At 39.0% G+C, this 24242-nt stretch overlaps 1 protein-coding gene across 1 annotated transcript in view; it reads left to right on the top strand.

Annotated features, from left to right (window-relative positions):
• Positions 1-24242, top strand: part of Csmd1 (CUB and Sushi multiple domains 1) — a 1301483-nt gene that overhangs the window by 482999 nt on the left and 794242 nt on the right. Inside the window, exon 3 of the mRNA XM_028882070.2 lies at positions 18035-18229. Coding sequence (XP_028737903.2) covers positions 18035-18229 — 195 coding nt within the window. The remainder of the gene's footprint in view (positions 1-18034; positions 18230-24242) is intronic.

The following is a 24242-nucleotide window of genomic DNA, read 5'->3' as shown; positions in this document are numbered from 1 at the left end:
TTCTACTAAATTATATATGGGATCACAACTGTCCACAGAAACCTGCCTTCAGCAGGCAGAAGTGCCATCACTTGCACAGACAGGGCAAGAGGAATTACGTGATTTTCCCCTTTAGGTTTATTCATCCAGGGTCCCTTCTTGGCATTTAAGCAGGAAAGGGTCACTGGACAACAGGAGAAAATATCCACAATCAAGAAACATGGAGTCAGGATAAGTGCCCTTAAAGCAGTACAAGGGCCTCTGTAATGGATGATAGACAAACGAACAGTGAAATAAGAGTGAATTATGAGACTGGAGTGATGGCTCAGTGGTTAAGAGCATTGACTGCTCTTCTAGAGGTCCTGAGTTCAATTATCACCAACCACATGGTAGCTCACAACCATCTGTAATAGAATATGATGCCCTCTTCTGTCATGCAAACATTCATGCAAAATAGAGCACTTATATACACAAAATACATAAATTAAAAAAAAAAAAGAAAGAAATGCCAGGCCAGGTTTGCAAGCAAAGAATTTTAAAAAAAAGAGTGAATTATTGAGTGCATTGATTTGTTTTCTAGCAACTTTGAAAAATACCAATATTAAGTTTAGGATTATAAACTTTTAATAACTATCCATGAGACCAACAAATACAAACATATTCTGGTCCCATGAGAAAAGGCTATTACAGGAAGCCATATGTTCACAGTGAATAGTCTGAAATTCCATACTCCAGTCATTGACATGTTTGGCTGATGATGTCCATAGATGCTGAGAGGGAAAAAATATCAGGCGATGAGGCTACCCAAAAACCACATTATAACAGCTGAGCCCTAGCTCCATCATTAAGTACCTTGGTGGATGTTAGTTCAGGTCCATAGTCTGTGACTTCCCCTGTGAATATTATGCACATGCAGTAAATGAATAACTATTTCCTAAGCATGACCATGAATATTGGCCACAAATCTAATGAGCCACTTCTTGGTTGGGTCCAAGATCTTAGTGCAAAGACTGTAGAGAATGTTTTAGAAGATGAGCTACCTTGGTAAAGACAGGACATTTATGTCAATACAACTCAAAGTATTCTCTTCTATTAGGAATGGCTCACTCCTATTTAATTGCTTGCCATGCATTTTTTTTTTTTTTTGGAGATGCCTGGCCTTCCTAGGAATCATCAGAGGATTTATTTATAATGAGCCTCCCTAGTTCTTAGTGTTTGGCAAAATGTTACTATCAAATGAAGGGCTCTCTTCCACCTCTCTGTGGCCATACCACATAGATGTCCCAATGGGACACTTTGATTTCAACAACTGTGAACTTGTTGAACTGTCTATTTCATGATTACCCACAGGACATCAGACCACCAAACCTTATGAGAAACCAAAATACCCATCATTTGGTGCATCTCACATCTTCCTGACCCAGGTGCCTCAGAGCAGCTAGATTGCTGGGGTGATTTTTCACCATCCCTGTATTATCCCATATAACTCCAACTCAAGCCCTTCATTTGACAGTAGCTTTTTGCAAACACTAAGGATTGGAGAGGCTCATTAAAAATAAAGACTGAGATGATTCCTAGGAAGTCCAGACATCTCTAAGAAAAAAATACCTGACAACAACTGAACAGGAGTAAGCCATTCCTAACAGAAGAGTACACTTTGAGTTGTATTGCTATATGATATAGTGCATATCTACTAGATTCTGTATCTCTTGCCTCCCCCCCCCCCCAACCCCTGGAACTGTCAGTCACCAGGCAGGCATTTTCCATTCTAACTAAGATGGCCTACAATGATGAAGAATATTTATTATTCTTGTTAACAATGGACTTGTGGGTAAGCTTTCCAAGTTTTCACATGTGTTGGCAAGTCAAGAAAATATCATATTTATATATACTGTGTATTTCTCTAGAGGAAACAACTATTTAACATAGATTTGACTGACAAACAGCTAATCAATAGATTACTCCTTTCCAGTAACTGAACACCCTCATGAGATCAGGTAGTCATTAGAATAATTAATTCATGATGGAATAAGGTCTGAGATGATTAAAAAATTTCTAGAACAATAGTATCTTCATATTGTCAAGATGAAGACTATCCATACAGGAATTCACTGTCTAGGGATTCATTTGGAAGGCAGGTTATGGTCTATAAAAATAGAACTCTATGACTGTCAAGCGCATAGGACATCCCTCTACCTGTTTGGCATCTCAGGTTGACCTTCATTCTATATTTTGTATTATTTATTATATTCCAACCCCTCACAATCTCTCCTAGGTCATGCATTTTCACAGTGCTGTAGAAACCTTAGAGACTGACAGAGCACAGCGAGTCCAGCTTGATGGATTCTGTACTTTGATTTCCTTTTGAAGTGTGTGTGTGTGTGTGTGTGTGTGCACTGTGCTTTTGAGTGCTCAGGAAATCTTCAGAGTAAGTCTTCCTGTTTAAGGGCCCAGTGACTAGGATGTAGCTCCTACAGACTGGTTAAAATCACTTCCCCTAATCAGAGAATGGAGACTCCTAAAAGCATTTACAGTAGATGGTGATTGAGGAGGTCTTGTCTCCAAGGAGAGCATGGGAACAGTAGAGAGTTGAGCCTGCAGAAATCCAGTTCCTGTGTTTCTTTTCACATCAGTACAGCAGTTCAGGTCATCAATAAACAAGTCAGATGCTGATGGCATTTTTCAGATCCTAAAAGAATCACTGGGATATATATGTGCAAATATTTTTCATTTCTTCTTTCCTCCTTCCTTAGAAGCTTAGCATCTTTCTCCTGCAGATTGAATAAAAAGACTATACTTCTGTTTTCTTTCTAATGTTAAGAATGCTAAGAGGTTTCCTTTCTGTCTTTCTGGTCCTCCAACTAAATGACAGATGACTGGATCTACAGTGTCTCAAGTGGAGGAGCAAGCACCTCAGACTGATACTACAGTTGTGCAGAGATGCCTGGTTTTTTTTTTTTTTTTTTTCAGACCACCAGCTTACCACCTAACCCAACATATCCAGGACAGCTAATGCCAAGATAGACTCTTCTAGTATCTCATAACCTTCTATGTTCTAGAATTCCTTTTCTTTCTGGATACCTTCTTTGTGGTTTATTCTAAAATCTCAGCTCTGTCCTTTCAGTCAGCAGTGACAAGGATGGTAAGAAAGTCATCTTCATCACACAGAGACCCATGTTCAAAGCCAACACGTGCAAAAAGAAATCCATGTTGACTGGAATTCTGCTAAGAGCAGAACCTTCAGTAGGAGATATCAAGAAGAGTATGTACACATTTTAGGTCATCTGTTTATATATTTATTTAAAGACAAAATTATCAATCATTTTGTGACTCATAAGACCTGTGCTCATAAGATTGTTTCACTATCATTGACATATCACACCATTTAAACCAACAAAACTAATCATACTTCACTCAGGCAAAGGCAGTTATGAATGGTGGCAGCGCCAAGACCTCTCACACAGATTTGTTCAGTCTACATTCTAACAAATAGCTGAACAGATTTAGCCTTCTGTGGCCTGCACACAGGCTTTATGGTGGCCACTATGGTCCAAGTTCTTACTGACCACACTACCCAAAGCTGTGGCCCTAGTTAGGCACCCCCTCTTCATGCGTCTCACCTCTTCCTGCCCTGTTTACTGTTCCATGGGGCTTCCCTAAATGGTGACTGTGTCTATTCCTAGAGAATGCAAGCATTTCTCTGTCATGGAGATGAGAACTTTTGATTATAGTCCACCCTGTCCCCCTCTAGGTGCTACTACTGACCATTTCTCATACCCTCCACAATAGCAAATGTATCTTCTTGAGGCCTATGGAAACTTGCATGAGAATCACAGGGGTGTTGAGTATGTAGGTGTATGTACATGGCTCTATTCCAAACTGCTGAATCGGAGAATCTAGTATGCTCTGGAGTATCTCAGATTGCATTTTCTTTACCAGTCCTGTTATACAATGTAGTGATGAGCAAACTGCTTGGCTGGCCAAGAACTGAGATCCATCTAACTATGGGGTAGTGACGATCTCAGGAGATTTTTCCTGTGACACTTTCTTCCTGTGTTTGAAATACATACCAGGTGTGGACATAAATATCAGACATGGCTGATGTATAGGCAAACTTCCTCAAATCTGATATGTCAGAATTCTAGAAAACTAGCTTTGAAGACACCACTGAACAGTGGTTGATTCCTCTGTCCCATGTATCCTGATCAAGAATAAAGGGCATCAGGGTACCATGGTGACCAAAATCACCATCCTCAGATGCTGGTAACCATAAATGAGAGATTAGACTATACAGATATTTCATATGATGAGATTAAAAACTCCACAAAGTCCATATAAATGGAGCTGTTTCTGTACATAGAACAGATGCTCAGTGATATCATTGTCTGCCTTACCCTGTAGTCTGTGGCACACTGCCACCAGATTTCCAGGAATTCTCAATCACACCTCTTCAACACCCGTGAAGACCCATCACACCACCAGCTATGGCTTTTTAAATCAATCACTATGTACCGGCCTCCTTGTTGACATTTTAAAAAATCCACTGGTGATCAACAGAAGACAAAAATCAAACCCTGCTCTCCATCTTAGGGGACTCCACTGTAGCGCTTCTGGTGCTCACCAGTCACTCAAGCTGAGTATTTCTGAGAAAAAGTAGTGGCATTAGCTACAATAGCAGAATGTTGTTTGGATCACGTTTCTCTGCCCACTCAAGATTGCACTCTGTGCTGGTTTGCAGAGATGCAGAATTCCACCTACAAGACATTCACTTCAAAACTGTAAGAGAGAGTGCTGGAAAAGTGACTTCAACCTTGTAGTCTCATTTAACTAAATTACACTATGGGATTGCATTTGCCCTTCAAGGCATGGCTGAATTGAGACACAGGGAAAGATGCCTAGCCTAGGTAATAGCTCGACCGATTTTATCTCTTTTTCCCCTCCCTTTCCTCTTTCTTTCCAGCTTCCTTTTCTTTCTTTCCTTCCTTCCTTTTTTCCTTCCCTGCCTCCCACCCTCCCTCTCCATCCTTTCTTCTTTCCCTCCTTCCTTCCATCCTTCCCCCTTTTCCTCTCTCTTGCTGGCTTCTTTCTTTCCTTAACATTTTTTTTTCCTTTCACTGAAGTTGCTGGACTCAGGGCAGTGCACTTCATAGTGAAGTGAAGTCCACTTCAGCCTCCCATGGGGGAGGTTCCTGGTGGGTGAGTCCTACTCCATCTGTGGCTCACTTTTCTTCACCAGGTAAGGAGTCCCTTTGGATACAGTTGTGGATCAGTTTAGGACTGGTGTGAGCATGGGTTTAAAGTTAATCTTAGAGTGTTTGAAGTCCCTCCTGAGATCCAGGGCGTTTCTTTCCTTGAGGAAAGTGATACTTCCATGTCTGGGGAATGAATTAATTCAGGACTGTGCATCCATGGTCAGCCAGGGTCTCTCTACTAATGATAATATTTTTTGAGATAATCTACCTAACCCCACTTCTGACGAAAATGCTTCTCACAGATACTCCATCTGGATTGTAAAGTGGAGGGCAATTTCAGAGTGTTATCATCCAGGGTATACACCAAGAGCACTGTCACAAACTTACCCTGAAAGTCACCCCTCAGGATAACAGGTACTCTCTGTGCACGATGCAGGCACAGGCAGAGGATTCTCTGACCTTTCCACCAACTGGCACCCAAATCACCACAAGACTGATTAAGGCAAATTCTACCCAGAAGTTATTCTTCTAAACATGTGACTGGTGCCCTGAGAACTCTTGTGCCTTGTAAAACACAGGAATCTGGGAAACAGTCATAGTAAGAAGAATGACAGGTAGGCAGAATGACAAGGCACTGAAGAAACAGCTTGGAAAAGCAAATTGCCTTGAGTTCTTAGGAGTTATCAGGACCAACCCCATGATGGTTTGTAAATATATCCAGTTAATGTATTAATAATAAGAGACTGGATATGGGGATTCTCTGATACTTTTTAAGTTTCTCCAATATTTGAAAGTGTTCTAAATATTAAAACATGTGTTAAAAGTATACAGATGATAATCTGGACCTTTCAGGATACATGCTGGATTGAAATATGCAAAATGTTGGGGGACAATTGTAGGTCTCATGCTTCTTCATGAAAAAAGTGAGACTTACTCCTAAAAGAATGGGATTGACATCTTAGAGTAGAAATTAAAAAGATATACTGACTGTGAGGGATAATCTTAGGGAAAAATACTATTTTTTCAATAATATATAAATATAAACCAGATTCAGTTTTGCAGATATTATAATTCAGTCTGATCTTCTACTTACAATATATTTTTATTCAATGCCACCTTATTAATATATCCTTAACTATCTAATATAAAATTTAAATCCTCAAGAATTCAAATACATCATTTTCTTTTGCATCCATATTTCCAGTGTGCAATTTCAAAATCTTTGACTCAAAACATGTTTTGATTATTCCTTTTATCCTGTCTTCTTATTTATGCCCAACATAAACCTAACATGGGTTATATTTCAGCACTAATACCTACAGAAATATTTGATCCATCACAAGCCTTTAGTGTTTGTTGAGGACCTGTATAAATGGAGCCACACACTCCAATCATGCCCTTCTATGCGGTCATGTTCTTGGTCTGTGTTGACTGCAATGAGGCTTAAGAATCAAAGCTACTTTTGCACACCAGTCTCATCATTTTCCAATTGCCCAAATCCTCCAGAGGTGAATGGAAGTGAATGGTTAGTGTTGAAGGCTATGCTATATGCAGAATGCACTTTCCTGTCTCTCCCCTCCACTCCTGACAGCTACCATACCCTCCTGTTGTTGGGGTTGTCACTGATGTGCTTTGGGAAGACTGGCATTAAATAAATCACCTTCAGCCTTGAGCAGTGATTAGCTGGGCTTGCCTGGAGGTCAAGAGACTGTGAAGTCCAGGTGGCTTTCTCCTCAGTCTGGGTCCACTTAGCATCAATGTCAGAGAAACCATCTCATAATATGGATGTGCCCATTTTAAAGAATATATTTAATTCCATGCTAATATGGATTATAGTAGATTCTTCTGTGCCCACTGCAGTTTCACAAGGCTCACTGACACCACCACTCAGTCAATCATCTGAATGAGAAGGGAGTGGAATTCCAAGGCAGCACTCCTCTTATATATCCTTTTATATCTATGAGAAGTGCTCCATCCTGAATTTAGGAATTTTAGTCCATTGGTTCCCCATCTGAAAATAATTACACAATGTCCATATATCAGAGGGTGAGATGAAGATAACTTTAAATTTTCAACAACTTGCAAAATTTCTATAAATTGAAACTACATCCAAATAACATTTATATTATATATTAGCTATAGCAATACCTCTAGTCCTTTGTCTTGATGGAATCATGGAAAGCCAACAGTTGGTGTAGGCCCTCAAAATTAGATAAATTAAACAATTCCACAAATGACAGAAGAAGCACAAAATGTAAGACAAAGAGGTGGGATTTGCTTTTTCCTTCTCCGTCTTTGCATAAAATATGACTTGCTTATTAGCATTGATAATGGGGGGGGACTTTTTGAGTTAAAAAAGTTACAGATTTTGAAGTTTGCTTCATTGTAGCATCTGGTGACCTAAAATCACACAGCATTAGTCAATCCAGTGTCATTTGGGGACCCAACAACCACCCAAGTCAGTGAGTTAAATCACACTCTACCCATGTTAGCAGTCTTAGGATCTTGGGATGTGAGAGGGAAGGCTGAGGGTGATGTCAGTTCATGGGAACTCAGGACCTTCAAAGAACCCAGTGAACAGACACAGATTAAATTTCATTGGTGGAGTTGGCATTCATTTTCAAAGGTATTTCTCCAAATTCTCTTTACTATTTATACTTTTCAATTTTCAAGTTTTGAGAAAGAGGCCAGAAGTTACCTGCATCCACACCTTCTCTGTGAAATCCCACAGGTTTACGATCCCCTCTCTACCTCCTCCCTATATAGGATAGGAAACAGACAACAGCTGGATAGCAAATGTCACAATCATATCTGCCTGTCCCTTTGTCCATTTTTCTGTCCAGGTAGCCCCTAAATATGTTTTTATAACACTTCACTGAAAAGAGTTTGTATTGCAGTTACATCAGAGCAAAACTTGACTGTAAATCATGATGAAGATACATCCTTTGCACAAGTGTCTGCCTCTCTGATCTCCTCACTTCCTGATTCCCAAAACCATCTTCTTTAATGTTAAATTAGAATAATGGTGTCTTGCTAGGAACATTGGAGTCACCCAAGGTGGTGCATGTGGTATTTTGATGTTTAACGGTGAGACTCAGGAAATGCTAGATATTTATTTATTCTGATTCTGTGTCATTTATGTAATATTGAAGAAGTGAATTGTATGCCTCTGCCTATGGATCTTACAGAGTTAGGTAAACACTTGGACTTCTGAGATTCCTGTTGGGGCTCCTTGACTTCTGTTTCAGCTGCTTAGAATGGCCATCAGATTGTCCCTATCCACAACATTTCATGTGCCTCTTCATACAGACACAGCTCTTTGTGCATGACTGAGCTGGCTCTGGAGACTGTTCTGTGAGTCGGTGTGCCTGCTCCCTCCAGAGAGCGACCATCCCAAAGTGAGGGCCTTTGGGCTGATCAGGAATAAGCACTTGGAATGTAGAGAGAATTTCTTGGCAGGAAGTACATGAAAATAATATTGACTCTTTGCAAACAGTTTTATGGAGAACAATGCCTGACCTTGTCTTGAATATCTTACCCAACTCTTCCTACTCTCTTCTTTACTCCTTCCTCATTCCTCTCTCTCTTCCTCTCTCCCTCCCTCCCTCCTCCCTTCCTCCCCTCTCTCCCTCTCTCATTACTTGCCATTTCTATTATATTGTGGAAGAACAATTTTAATGACTTGATTGTCATATGTTTTATAATCTTTACATCATATCTTCAAAATTCCCGTCTATGCATGACTTTCAACAATTCTCACAACTTTGATGCATTGTTCTGTCATTTTCCTGTGACCCAACTACATTCTAATATCCTCTTGGCCTCAGTTTTAAGTGTTGTTTGATTCGAATTGGGTGCGTGAAGCCATGGAAGAACCCCATACCCTGACCATCCCAGCATGATCCTGTCAATTACTAAGAGATCACTTGGGAATCTATATGCATAAATTGGTTCTATCTCTTCTCTTTGAGGTTCTGTTTGTGTCCTACAGGAGCTCTGCTGGGGTCTTGTTAGGCATATAAATGCTGTAGATAGTTGAAAATTTTCACACTTTTATGTTAAGTGACCCTCTGTATTCTTGATCATGTCCTTTGTACTAATTTTGTGTGTGTGTGTGTGTTAGTAACATGGCTTCTCCTGTTCATTTAATGCATGAAGATGCTTCTTCTCCCACCCCTCCACTGTCATCCATTTGCATCTTTACATTTAGTATGTAGATGTTGAATGCAGCATAGTTCTGTGTGCTTATTCAAATCTCTGTATTTTTAAATATTTATTTTATGCGTAAGTGTTAGTGCTGCTGTGTATTATATGCACCAAATGTATTCAATCCCTAGTGGGCAGTGGGTCTCCTGAAAAATAGAATAACATGGGGGTGTGAGCTTCCTGATAAGGGTGCTATGAAATGGATCCAGGTCCTTTGCAGGAATAAATGCTCTTAGCCTCCAGGTCATCTGTGCAGTCCAGTCACTGCATCTCCACTGAAATAGTTATGTTGTTTACCTTTCCTATGACTATCTATTGAGACAGTTTGTTTAATCCTTCTAGTGTTCTCTTTGATTTGTGTTGGTTACTCTCATAATTTCTTCCTTCACCTTTTCCTGTAGATTCACGGAGTACATTTGACGGAGGCGTTGTATCTCCTTTGCTCTTTCATCACCTGTGATTTCTGTGATTTTGTTCTGTTGCTACTTGGAGACTGTCAGCTGCATCTTTACCATGTCACCCTCTGCTCTCGTGTGAGCTTGCAGAATTGGGATTGCTTTGGTGGCCTCGCCTTTTTCTTCTTTTGTCATTATGTATTTTGTTCTTTATGTGTTTGCAGTTTTTAGTTAGAACTGTTGGAAATTTATTTAGATGACTGTTAGATATTTTGTATCCCTCACATTTTCTTAATCTTTTTTTTTTTTTTTTTTGATGAGACTGCATGTTTGAAACAGTGAGCACTTATACTTTATAGATACTGTTTCTAAGGCTGGAGGCAGGCAGGGCATTAATGATATGGGTATTCCTTGGTGTTTAATTCTGTGTGTCTCTTTATTGGGGGATTTGCAATAACTTTCATCTAGATTAATTTCTATGGCATTTGTGATAGGGACAGCAAAGCAACACTTAGCTTCAGTTTCATGACACCCAGACAGCCTATGCCTTCGATTGGGGTAGATGAAGGTTCATGTGGGAACCAGTCAGTGAAAACAGAGTCGGGGTAACATTTTCCCATCATTTATACCAGCAAATGTGCTTTCAGTCTGTAAGCCAGCTCTGTGCCACTGTTAGATGACACATGACAGATATAACCTATGAAGAGGAAAGGGTCATTTTGGCTGGTGGTTTTAGAGGTTTTAGAGGTGTCTGTCTGTAGTTACCTGAGCCTGTTGCTTTGAGCCAGCAGGGAGGAAGAATTTCATGATTGTGATTGGGTGACGTGGGGAAACTGTTCATCCTCTAGAAGCTGAGGGAAAGCAGAGGTCTGCTGCTCAAGAGCTCCCGAATCAAGGCTTAACACCAATAACCCACCTTCCTCTCCCTGGGATCCACCCGAAAGGTCCCACCACCTCAAATAGCACCATAGAGTATGACCAAACTTTAATGCATGGTTGTTTGGGGATACTTTTAGTACAAACTAGAGCAATGCCTCTTTCAAGAAAGTTTGTAGTGTGTGTGTGTGTGTGTGTGTGTGTGTGTGTGTGTGTGTGTGTTTGTTCTTTGTCTTCAGATAAAGAAAGTTTCCAACCACTACTGAAAACTATCTTGAAATGCAGATTTTGGATCAGTTTATTCCTGGTCTGTCTGCTGCTCAGAGTTACCATTGCTCAGTCTCTCTGTTGTCTTCACATTGTTTTAACCTTATGCTCCATTAAGCAAATTTACCTGGAAAGCTGCTAACAAAATTATAAAGTACTATGCAGTAATTTTGACCTCATTTCTACATGAGAAAGTGTGGCAGTTATCCTGAATTTATATAATCTTGCTGTCAAAAGAAACTGTGGAGGGTACTGTAGACCCAATAGCTTGCAATCATCTACAAGAAAGACATTCCAGGTTAGTGCTGGCAAACGTTCTCCGCATCGACCTGCACTGCATTCTTCTGTGTGTCAATGAACTTCAGAGAACCTCTCTACACCAGCATTTTCTCAGTAAACTGCTCATTATAATAATACTCCATATACATATATATTCATGAATATATATTTCATAAAACAGTATATAGCACAGAGTGTGTTACAAGTATTATTAGTTATTATTAGGCAAAGAAATACATAAGCATTGATATTGAAAAATACACAGATTTTTTAATATATTCTCAGTCATTTTAATAACTATACTCAATTTTAAAGGCCAGCCTGTTCTGACTTCCTTTTATTTTTCCCAATTTTATTCTTTTGGAAATATGAATTTTTGTATCTCATTTTCTTACCACCTGAATAATGCTTAACAGTTAAGCAGTTGAGAATTATTGGAATATACAGAGCAATGCACCAACCAGAGTATCTGCTAGCAGTTGACTGAATCACACAAATTCATGGTAGGCTTTCCTATGTATCAGACCTGGACCATTGTCCACATCACCCAGTGGGTCTCTGGAGCAGAAACACAAGTGACTGACAGCTGTGATACCTCCAGCACCCTGTGCTGATTGCTTGACCATAAACACTGGCCTCAGCTATTCACTCCACTCAAAGTTTATATTTTCATTCTGATTTGAGCAAACTTCACCCTTCTACTTGGACATGCTCGTTGCTGTACTTTCCATTTAGTTCTCATAATTCTCCATGGAGCTGCTACTTACATGCTTCTTCTCGCCCACCCTCCCTTGGCTGATGAAAGATTCTGGGGTGAAAAAAATTGAGGATACTCTTCAGGAACCTCAACATTTTTGCCATAATTCCACCTTGTCAGCATCTCTTCTTTTCTAGTCATAAATGAACAGATTCCAGGCCTTAAGATCTGAAAATCTTGTTTTTGGCACTTGTAAAGACTACATAATCAGATTCCATTTATCTTTTCCAAAGAGTCAAAGGAAATGGGTAAAGAATTTTCCCTTATAAACTACTCACAGGCAAACACTCCATATCTGTTGTACCCTATATTATGTGGGTATTTGAAGGTTTTTACTTATTTATTTGGCTTAAGCAAGGAGGAGACTATCAGGAAGGCAAATCTCTGCACAAATCCAGAGGGGCCCAGTTTCAGGATTAGCACATCTAATGGTCTAAGAAGGCCTCATTCATTGTACATAGTCTGCTGAAATTGCCATCATTCCTTGGAGAATTTCAAACTCTACTTGCTAGCCCTGTGTCCCATTCATTAATGAATATTAATGGTAGGTTTTTGTATACGATCATACCTTCACTTTTCTTTTGGGCAGGAATTTAATTTGACATCCATTTAATCACTTAAGCAATTGGGTTAAAGGTTTGATGTGATAGCCAATTAAGTCACTGAATTGTGACCATAAGTACTTGCCAAATCAGAAGACTTGCCAAGTGAAATTCTGTAGCATAATTAGAGTGACAGTTCATGTTCCCAGGCCTGGGTGGTAGCTACCCTGCTGTCTGATGGAACCTTGCCCTGGGAGCAAAGACTTTGCCCACAGTTTATTCTGCCTTAAGCCTTAAAGTTTAAGGAAATCCTTCCGCATGACTGAATGCCAGCTCTGTCAGAATTCTCATACTAGAAGATCTCCTTTCTTGGTCTCCCTATGGGCCAGGGGTCGCTTTATTCAAGCAAGGATTGAAGAGGATTAAATGAAGAGTTAAGTCAATTCAGTGAGAGTTTGCTAAAGGCTTACTGTGCACTTGTTCCTGCAGGAGATGTGAGAAAACTTTTACCAACTTCAGGGAAAGCGTTCAAAAGAATAGTTTAAGCAAACTGGTGGAAATAATAATTAGGTTGAATAAAATTGACTTTAATTTTGTTTTCTTCCAACCTTAGATTTCTCTGTATCGGTAGCTTTTATTCTTCTGAGTCTTGAATATTTGCACAGACTAGTGATCATTAATCCACTTTCATAATTCCACAACTTTTATGAGATTGGCAATGGCTTAATAATATGAATAGTTTTGCATTTTCATTGTTTGTAGCTTATAATACATTTTCATTAGGTCTTCAAATATATCTTTTTGATTGTTGGTGTTACTTCTACTAAAATTTGAGAAATTTAAAAGAATCCTGAAGCTGGAGAGATGGCTCAGTGTTAAGAGCATTGGCTGATCTTCTAGAGGACCTGGGTTCAATTCCCAGCACCCACACTGTAGCTCACAACCACCTGTGACTCTAGTTCCAGGAGATACAATTCTCTCTTCTGGCTCCACTGACACTGCATGCACATAACACACATACAGATAAATGGGCACAGACAACAAGTTAATAAATAAATAAATAAATAAATAAATAAATAAATAAATAAATAAATAAATGCTTAAAATTAAGTACTACTCAAAAATAAAATAAAGTTAGTTGAAAATAAGTATTCTCAACCACTAAGTTGCAAATGTATAAATTTGTGCTACTTATCAAAGAGTTTGATTTCAATCATTCTAGTTATTTTTACTGGAAATATTTTAAATTCATTTTAATTCCTTGATGCCTATATGTGTGTGTGTGTGTGTGTGTGTGTGTGTGTGTGTGTAACATCAGAATGAATTGATTTAAAGTTATGCACTGCTAATGGATTCAGTATTTCAAATATGATATTCTATCCAATTGATTTTTATTTTATGTGTATAAATGTTCTGTCTGCATGTCTGACTGCACCACATGCCTATCTGGTGCTGATGGAGCCTACAACAGAGACTCAAATTGGCAGAAACTCTAGTTGCAGATGCTTGCAAGCCACTGTGTGAGTGCTAAGATCCAACTCAGGTCCTCTGCAAGAGCAGCAAGTGCTCTTAACTACTCAGCCATCTTTCCATCTCCCCAATTTGTTTTTAAAGCATTTTTTTCGTGTGTTTTCATAAAGCCAGTGAGGTATGTAGTCCTTAGTTATTACAGTCTGAGAAGATGTACTTTGCCTTATGCTATTTGGTGGATTTGTCATTTACCTGAACTACTACAGGCAAAGCAAGAGCCTGCTGAGGGCCTGTCTTTGTTCGACACACGTCACATATAGAAACCAAAAGTCTTTCCCCTGTGTCAATCAATTGACACTTAGCAGAACCCCTCTCAGCCATTTGCAGTCACGCTCACAATAGGGTCAGAAGGAACAGATATTTGGAGTCTGAAATATCTGCTCTAATCTTCACACCTGGTCTGTGAAACAAACACTGATGAGTCCTCACTGAATTAGCAGCTACTAAGAGTTAGAAAACCGACCTGAGGCCACTTTCATGTCCCATATGCCCTGTCCTTCGAAATGAAGTCTTGCCTCACATACATGGTGCTTGATATGTGATTTTTGAATTCTGCTATAATCAAGTGTTAAGGTGTTAAGGTGAAGACAACCCCCATCAACAGGAACAAAGAGGATGATATAGAAGGGTCTCCAGAGTGGGTAAAGTAGTGCTCGCCCAACTTCCTGCATAACAACCAGACTCCACATGCACCAATGGTGTCCAGCTCACCTTCAGAACTCCCCAGTTCCATAGACAACAATGGATACACACACACACTGCCCCTATGTCCCTGACCCGACCCCTCAACCCCACCTACAAGTGTATACTATATACATATTTATATATATTATATATGCATGCATATATTATATATACATATTATATATGTATAAGACTTCTGAGGTTTGTGAAGTGTATGGACCTTCCCAAAACCTTCTCTCTCCATCATTCAGTGAAGAATTGAGCTACATCAGTTTTTCTCTATAATAGACAACAATAGTACCTGTATCAATGTACATTAGAAAAAAATTTTTTTTGAGACAGAGTTTCTCTTTGTAACAGTCCTGGCTGTCTTGGAACTCACATCATAGACCAAGTTGACCTCGAACTCACAGAGATCCCCTTGGCTCTGCCCACCAGTGCTGGATAAGGAGTGTACCACCACACCCAACTAAAAAACTACTCACAGTAGACTATGCAAGTGTTGAGCAGACTGTGCTCATCTTCAGAGTGGGTGTGTTGATTGTACTGCTTAGGCTGATGTTGTGTTTTTGATAGATTGAATTTAATATACTTGCATAGATATACTGGTGTTTCAGAAAACAATGTATCTGGACATAGTCCATGAGTAAAAAAGCATGTGAGTTCTAGCAAGAATACTAGTATGGGCTAATTAAACAGTCATTATCTTAGCAGCAAACCATGAGTTGTCTACAAAAAAGGCTTCAGAAAGCATGCTTAACTCTTGTCTCTGTACCTAGCTTGTTTCCTATGTTCGAAGTCCTCCAGGCTCAGTAGCATTGAGTGGGAACAAAGAACAAAATGACTTTAAGATGCCATATGCTTAATGGCCAAAGAGTATATGTACCCCATTTTCTTTTATACTTAAAATCATCATCATCATTATCATCATCACAGTCATCATCAGCATTACCATCGTCATGTGTATGCACAAGTCAAACACACATGTGGAGGTCAGCGGATACATTCATGGAGTCTGTTCTCTACTTCCACCTCCATTTGTGTCCCAGAGGATTGATTTGACTCTGGGCTTATGAGACAAGTACTTTACCTGATAATTCTTTGCACCAGCCCATTATTCATTGTTTTCTTTTTTAACCCACTTGTTGGTTAGTGCACACCTGGGCTGCTCCTGTGTCTTGGATGCTGTGAACAGTGTTGCAGTAGAGGGGACGTGAAGAGGATTCTTGACACACTTACTCCTTCTCCTTCTTCCCTTGTCCTCTGTGTTCACTGATGCCACTGCTGGATTCCCTGGGAACTCTACATTTGGTTTTTGTTTGAGGAAAGTCATGGTTTTTACTAAAATGGCTTTATTCATTCGCATCCATACACATAGTAGATAAAGTGTTCATTTTGCCAGGTGTGGTGGCACACACACCTTTTTATCCCAGCACTTGGGAGGCAGAGGTAGGAGGATCTCTGAACTAGAAGCCAGCAGGATTTACAGAGTGAGTTCCAAGACATCCAGGGTTACACAAAGAATCCCTGTCTCAACAAACAAATAGTGTTCATTCTTATGCCTCTTCCAATAGTGGTTATTTTTGTCTCCCTATAGAAGACCCTTGACTTCAATAAGGTGACGTCACACTATGGCTTTGATTTATAGTTCTGCAATGCCTGAGGCTATACCTTTTCTTCTAATATTTCTTGTCCCTAAAAATGCAAAGGGGAATCAAATTATAATATTCTTTCTGTAAAGGACAGCAAAATGGACAATAACTTACTGAACTATTTTATCTAAGCTTCTAAACATTTTACAGTTTTTTTTACAAATTGTTTAATAAAAGTACACTACAGTATTTGTGAGCAGCAGCTTCACTACCATGAAGAGAATATTAACCACCTATGAACTCACTTTCATTTTCTAAATATTCCTGGATGGAATATTACATACTAATTAATGTATTATTTAATAATAAATAGACATACTTACAAAAATCTCTAAGAACCACCCTTCATAAACATATAGACATGAAATGAACAGACAGCAAATATCTTATTCCTTTGGAAATTGGTTTTCATTTGAAAATATTTGTAAAATAGTATGTTTCCACAAATATTTGACTATTTCATAGAAACCATTGAATTGCTAGTAGGATGCTGAGTGTAGAGCAGAAATATGGAGATGTTTGTCTCTCATCCTTTCAACTGGGTCCTGGATCAGTTCCATCCCAAATTGCATTCTTTGGCCAGGGATCTCATCACCCTGAGAGTCCCCCATGCAGGTAGATTGTGTTAGAATCTTTGAAGGTAAAAAGAAAGCTCCAGAACAAACAGAATCAAGAGCCCAACTTTGAACTGCAAATCATTATAGCTCTTGACTTACCAACACAAATGGAGAAAAGGCAGCTGTGAATGCCTATTGAACAGACCCTAGGGCTGAGTAGCACCATTTCTCAAATTGATGGCTCAAGTGACATTCTTTCATTTATTCTTTAGTGCAAATCTTATCTACGAGACATGGATTGGATACTGCTTAGTGATGTCCATCAGGAGTGGTACTGCTGCTGAGGTCTGAAAACAAATATGCATTGGGTACTGTTTAGTAGTATGTAATAGGTAAGGTGCTGATGCTGAGAACTGAAGATAAATGTGCTTCCAATACTGGTTAATGATGTGTGTCAGGTGTGGTGCTGATGCTGAGGTCTAAGGGTAAACATGTATTGGATACAGTTTAGTGGTGTGTATCAGGTGTGGTGCTGATTCTGAGGTCTGAGAACAAACATGCACTCAATGCTGTTTAGTGGTATATCAGTTATGGTGCTGATGCTGAAGTCTGGGAGTGCACATGGATTAGATATTAGTGATGTGCATCAGACATCATACTACTGCTAAGGTGTAAAGATAAACATAGATTGGATATCAATTAATGTTCCGTATAAGGCATGTTAGTAATAATGAGGTCTGGGTAAAATCCACAAGGGCATGTATCCATGCGCCAGCTCTGACATTGTTTCCTCAGCTTGTTTTCTCTTCTTAGATTGTGTGAAATGTCATTATTATCAAAATAATCTAGATCTCTGTAAGACAGTATGTGAATAGAACTATAGTTTCTTCCTTTAACCAAATACATCTATTTACACTTTTAAAAAGTCATTATAAGAATGTGCCAGGGCAGATATTCTAAACCCGAAACACATTCTCTTTTCAGTTCATAATCACGATGGATTATTTTTCTATTGCAGAGATTTTCTGATTTTAATAGTTCAAATGTATCGCTTATTTTCTGGTATAAATGCATCTTCATAGAACATTTTCTTTAATTTCTTTCTTTCCTTCCAACAGTTTTACCTAGTCACACGTGTGGAAACCCTGGGGAAATATTGAAAGGAGTCCTCCACGGAACGAGGTTCAACATAGGCGACAAGATCAGATACAGCTGCCTCTCAGGCTACATCTTGGAAGGTCACGCCATTCTGACTTGCATTGTCAGCCCTGGGAATGGTGCCTCGTGGGACTTCCCAGCTCCTTTCTGCAGAGGTAAGTGTTTACCTCCTATGCACCTGAGAAGTGAAGGCTGAGCCTAGTGAGTGACTTTGTAGCTTGCGTTGGTAACTTTCCACCTACTTAAAGAGGGCAGCATTGGGCAACGTGCCCTTTCATCAACCCTGCCTTCAAAGGAAGTAAGACACAGCATGAAAGACCCCATGTTAAGACCCTAGCTCTACCAGCACATTAGAGCTGCTTTTAGACCTCAGATACCTGTTATGCTTCCTCTCTCCTTCACAGGCTTTATCAATCTCTATTCATACAGTCACCTCTGTCACAGTGTCCTGACAGTTTATAAATTTATATTCTCCTTATTCTTCTATCTTTTTCTTAATAATTTTCCTTCTGTCGCCTCACATTCATAGTGTTCCCCCTGCCTCAGCTTCCTGGGAGCTATAATTTCAGGTGTGAGCCACTATGTCTGGCTTTTGGAAAATTAAATTTCATGTTTCCTTGTTTAACCCTTCCACATTAAAAAAAAATTAAAGATAATTAGACAATTCAATCTCATCTCCCAAAGACTTTCCCAACACTTTAGCATTTGGAATGAGGTAACCATGGTGAAATGAACTATGTCCCTAGGAGTCCATTCAGGGTTGATGCCTTTCCCCAGTCCCTGGAATGTTCAGCCTCTATGGTAGGATTATTTTACTACAGTTGTCTTTGAGGAAGCACGTATCACATCTTGGGTTCTGAGTTCTTATGAAAGATTCATCTTACTGGTTTAGAAATAAGAGGATAGGCAAATACTTATTGCATTTTTAATGAGATGTTGGAAAAGCAGCTAGGCAATCCATATGATTCAAGTCTCACACACACACCTACCAGTGTAACTGTTGACATTCATTTCTCAGATAATACAAGAGAAGTTTGCTGGGTGGTTTTCTGGGTGTGGTGGTTCAACATAGGCGACAAGATCAGATACAGTGAGCTCTTGAAAAACAGAGATAGAACTATCATGGGTTCATTGTTGTCATCTGCTACATAGTGAGTTTGACACCAGCTTAGGCTATAGGAGACTATTGTCTCAAAAATAAATAAATAACAAAACAAAAGTTTAATTAACAATCTGACATTTCATCCATGTTGATCTGCCAATCACTATATCAATACACTTACATTTTAATGCATCTTATTGCCTGGACCTTCTTTCAAATATTTAATGTTTCATGAGCTCTCTGTGATGCTAATAATTTTATGATGATAGATCCCTAGCTGTGTAGCTAGTTTGGAATGGTCAGATACTATGGCCCAGGACTGCTTTCTCATTGAATCTCCAGCAGAAGGGATGACATAAGATCCATGTCACAGGTGTGGAATCTGAGGCGCTAGGTAGGAAGGGGTCCAGGCTCAGGTATAAGTTCAGAAACCGGAGCTAAGGTTCAGCACATTTAATGTTTTTTTCTTATTCCTGGAAAAGTTTTGTTATGACTGTTTGTCTCCCACATAGCTATCAATCTTCTCCAAATGCTCATTTTCTCTGAGTGTTCCTAGAGATAATCATATCTTGTGTTATATTCTTGTTGCCAGTCATTATCTCCGTCTTTCTGTTGTCACAATGGAAGTGTCCTCATCGTCCAGAGCATGGATTCCTTCTCCCCTGCTTTCCCATGGTTCTTTGGAATAATTGACCCATTTGAAGGACAGTGATCAATTTGTTTGAAAGACAGTGCCACTGAGGTGTCCCAGAGTCCCCTTCTTTCTTCTCCCTTCTTCCTAATGCAGATGCCTGTCATAGGCTGCTTATTTGGGTGACCTGGAAGTTACTAAGTTGCTCATGCAGTCATTCCCTGTACTGTGTAGACCTCAAGCTTCATTATTTCTTCCAAATTGTTTCTTCTGCCTCCCTTCTCACATACACTGTATCATCTCATTTCAATGACTAAAAAGACAAAGTTGAAGTGCCTATTTAAATATTTTGTATAGTCAGTTAATGTATGAAAGCTACTCCTACAATGGTCTGTAACCTCCAGGATATAATCTCAGCCTTGAGAACCAGGAGTTGCAACATTCTTGCTTTCTTTCTGCATGAAAACTTAACTAACCCACTGGAATTTTTTCTTTAGACATCTTTTTTCCCCTCATATTGTCTTTATCTGGATCTTTTCTTAAGCTAAAGAACTTTACCAATTCTGCAATTATATATTTTATAAAGTCAAAGTTGGTGTAGCAACCTTTCAATGATCTTTCTTGTTCTTTAATCAAGTTTTATTAAGCCCTAACTTAATAAACACATTCTTCTATGTCAGAGAATACATTTATATTCATACTTTTCCTTTTCTAATTCATGGCCTGGTAACAATTCAAAGTTCATAAAATAAAATAATTTGAGAGACATGCCACTTCTTATTGACTGAGATAACTCAATAATAAAGAAAAAGTCAATGGTCTAATGCTGATAAATGTGTGGAGGTGGCATCTCCAGGAGCCACATAAAAAAAAAAATCTCGGCAGTGTGGGTGAGCTGAGCTTTAAAAATGAAATGAGTGTCTTTTCTGATTCCCAAAAGCTCTGGTTGTTTAGTTCCAGAAAGTGTTGGAGGCTCCTTCCCAGCAGTCTCACTACCGGTAACATCACAATATTGGCTCACAGGACTTCTGGCTAGCATTATCAAATCCTTCTTTCCCTTTCTACCACAAGTGTTGAACTGACACAATAACACCTAAGTGTTATACATATATAAGTTATGGGATGCTCTTCACAGTAACATCTGTAGTCATACTATAGTGGGGTCAACACATGATGAAGTGGGAAAATCACAGCAGTTCGGAAGGAGCAGCTCTTCAGAACATGAGCTCAGGGTTCTTCCTTCGGAGCCATCTTCCATCCACATCTACTTCCTCAAGTTTCAACCCATCTCCTCTCTTCCATAGTTCAAATTGGATGACTGTCCATCATCACCATCATCATTTATCACCCCTGACTGGTGGACCATTTCAATCTGCATAAAATGGTGGATCTTTAGAGGAGAGAAGTAAAGGTGGACATGAGGCTCCAGAGGCAGTCCATGAAGGGCACAGTGGCCTATGAACCAAATGCTTTAACTTGCCTTGGGTTCCCCACTTCATAAATTATTAGATCATAATGTTAGCTGTTGCTATATCCAGCGTTCTTTGATCTCAGGGACCTTGAAAGACAAAAAGAGCTTCAAGTTCAAAGCAAAATACGTTGTCAAGTATGAAGCATTAAAGACAGTCCTGGCTGTCCAGATGAGGCCAGGGTTAACAACAAGAAGAAAGAAAGTGGGTAAAGGCATTACTCATAAAATCTTTCATAGAAAGTGAATCATATGGATCCCATGTTATCACCTAGGCAATGCATGGACACCAGAGGACCTGATGGTGACCATGTATGATTCCACATCTCAGCTGTTGTAAATTGTACTACAGAAAAACTGGTCACCCAATAATCTCTCTCATGAAATTATTAAATTTCCCTTCATTGGATTATTGGATGTCATTGCTGCTTTTTTTGAGGAGACTTAATCCTTTCTATAGTAAATTTGTAATTTACTTCCTGGACAATCACCCATCATCCATCATGTATAAGAATTCCCTTTTCTCTGCATTCTCACCACTAGTTATTTGCAAGTTCATTTGCATTTATTTATTTACACAGTCTTTAGATAACAGTTATTCTAAGTGAGGTGAAATTATACCCCCTTGGAGTTAATATTGGTATTTCTTGAATTGCTGGCTAGTGGTGTAGTCTCTTATGGGAAATGTCCATTGCAACCACCAGTTCAGCTTCCACTTTATCGTTATAGTTGTAACAGTTCTCTGTGATTTGAGTGATGTATGGATTCTGATTGTTCTTCTCCTCTCACATGGATGATGACATGAAAACATCCCTCATTCTTCAGAACATCTCACGTTATTGTTTCCTTTACTGTGCAGAAGTTCCACAGTATGATAGCCCACCTGTCAATTCCTGTAGGTGTTGCTTGTGATTTGGGGATCTTACCACAGTATCTTAGCCAATACCAATGTCTTGAGATGTTTACTTTGTTTCCTTCCAGAAGTTTAACCATTTCACATTTTACCTTTAGGTTTTGTACCGTATTCCCTGAATTTTAAAGCATTGTTTCATTTTCTCAAGTATATTCTTGGATTATGTTCAGTGATGTGCTGTATCATCCGTGTTGTCCAATGAGATCTGAAGCACATGAGATGCCAGAATAAAGGAACTTAGTTATCCACAAAAATGCTATTGAGGGGTAGGATTGAGAGATAGCTTATGGTGAAGAGCATGGGTCACTCTTGTAGAAGACTTAGGTTTGAATTCCAGCACCTACAAGGTGGCTCCAACTGCCTCTAACTTCAGTTCCAGGGGATCTGACTCTTCTGTATAATGTACATATGCAGTGTACGTACACTTGTGCAGGCTCTCCCACACACACATAAATAAAAATGAATATATCTTTTAAGATACTATTGGAAATACAGTTGTATACATTTATAAATACTTTATAGACGATAAATAAGTATAGATAGATAGATAGATAGATAGATAGATAGATAGATAGATAGATAGATAGATAGATAGATAGCTGATAGGCAGGTGACAGGTGATAGACAGACAGGTGATAGATAGATAATACATAGACAAGTGAACTTCCTATTAATAGTCTCCAAATTTATACAGAGATATTTACCATGTCCCAGGCAAGCATGACTGATATGGCTTATCAAGGGAACTGATAGCAACTGGGATCAACTTGTATTAAAGACACAGAGATCACAAGACTCAGCATTTGGCAATGGGCTCAAGGGAACATTCAGTGACTCACATCAACATTGCTTGGGCTGCTGGTAGCTGACTCATTGTGTGGAGTGGCCTGTCCACTGACCATGGGTGAGACCCAACATTGAAAAGAGTTCTTTCACCAAAGAAACAGATGAAATTTATTTGAATGATAGACTGTATTAGCCTAAAATATCCAAGATTTTATCACTAGGATGCACAGTCATATTAATGACTGATGGATGTTGTATATTCTTCTCATGTTGCTATCAAAATCTAGTATACATTTTATAATGAACACATATCTCTGTGCAAAATATGAAACCTACATTTCAAGTTATCAGGGACACATAAGCCAATGGCTGCTACTTTGAACAGCTTAGTCAGTATCTTGATTAATTTAAGTACTTTTATTTATCTTTTCTATTTTTTTTTTTTTTGACACACGATCTTACTCCATAGCCCAGGTTGGTCTTACCTAGCAGTGATTGAATCCCTCTGTCTCAGCCTCCTGGCATTACAAGTGTGAGCCACCATGTTGTGTCTTCTATACTTGTCCTTGTTTCATGTAGAGTTCTGATGCTTTAAATTAATGGTAAACAGTTGGTTCTGTACACAGATGTAGCTTAATTATAAAATTCGATAAGAAAATGGGCCTGAGATAACAAAGAAGTCATGTGATAAGGATTCTTTTTTATCTTCTGAGAGACTGCTGAAGCATGTTTTAGCTAAAAAGGCCAGAGAGCACTATCTACTTCGAAATTAGTTTTGCGAAAAGCTACGTAAGAGTGTTCTTCCCATGATGGAAGGCAATGTGAAAGACTTCTGCTGGCTGGGAATACTTCCATATTCAATCCTTTAGGACTCATTAATGTTCTTACCAGAATTATATGAGTACTCTTCCTATGTTCCCACACCTTTCCTATCATCTGATGATTTTTTTTTTTTTTTTTTTTTTTTGTATTATGACAGCCATGTTGACTGTGATTAGAAGGAATCTTAGTATAGTTTCTAGAAGGTATTGTTTTGGACTTATCTACTTTTTGTTTTTGTCTTTTAGTTGATTTTAGCTCTTGGTCCCTGATGACACAGACATGCAGCATTCCTTTTTCACATCTTGTCCGATTGGAACCCAGATGTGCATACACCTAATAACAAGAGATGCTGAATATGGCTTCACAAACCTGCTGGCTATTTGTTGTTCATCTTAAAAACTGCATGTTTCTTGGTTGCGTTATTTGTTCTTTCTGATGTCTCAATT

Source organism: Peromyscus leucopus, chromosome 17, assembly GCF_004664715.2.
Source record: "Peromyscus leucopus breed LL Stock chromosome 17, UCI_PerLeu_2.1, whole genome shotgun sequence".
Taxonomy (NCBI): domain Eukaryota; kingdom Metazoa; phylum Chordata; class Mammalia; order Rodentia; family Cricetidae; genus Peromyscus; species Peromyscus leucopus.
This window is presented reverse-complemented; position numbering and strand designations above follow the sequence as displayed.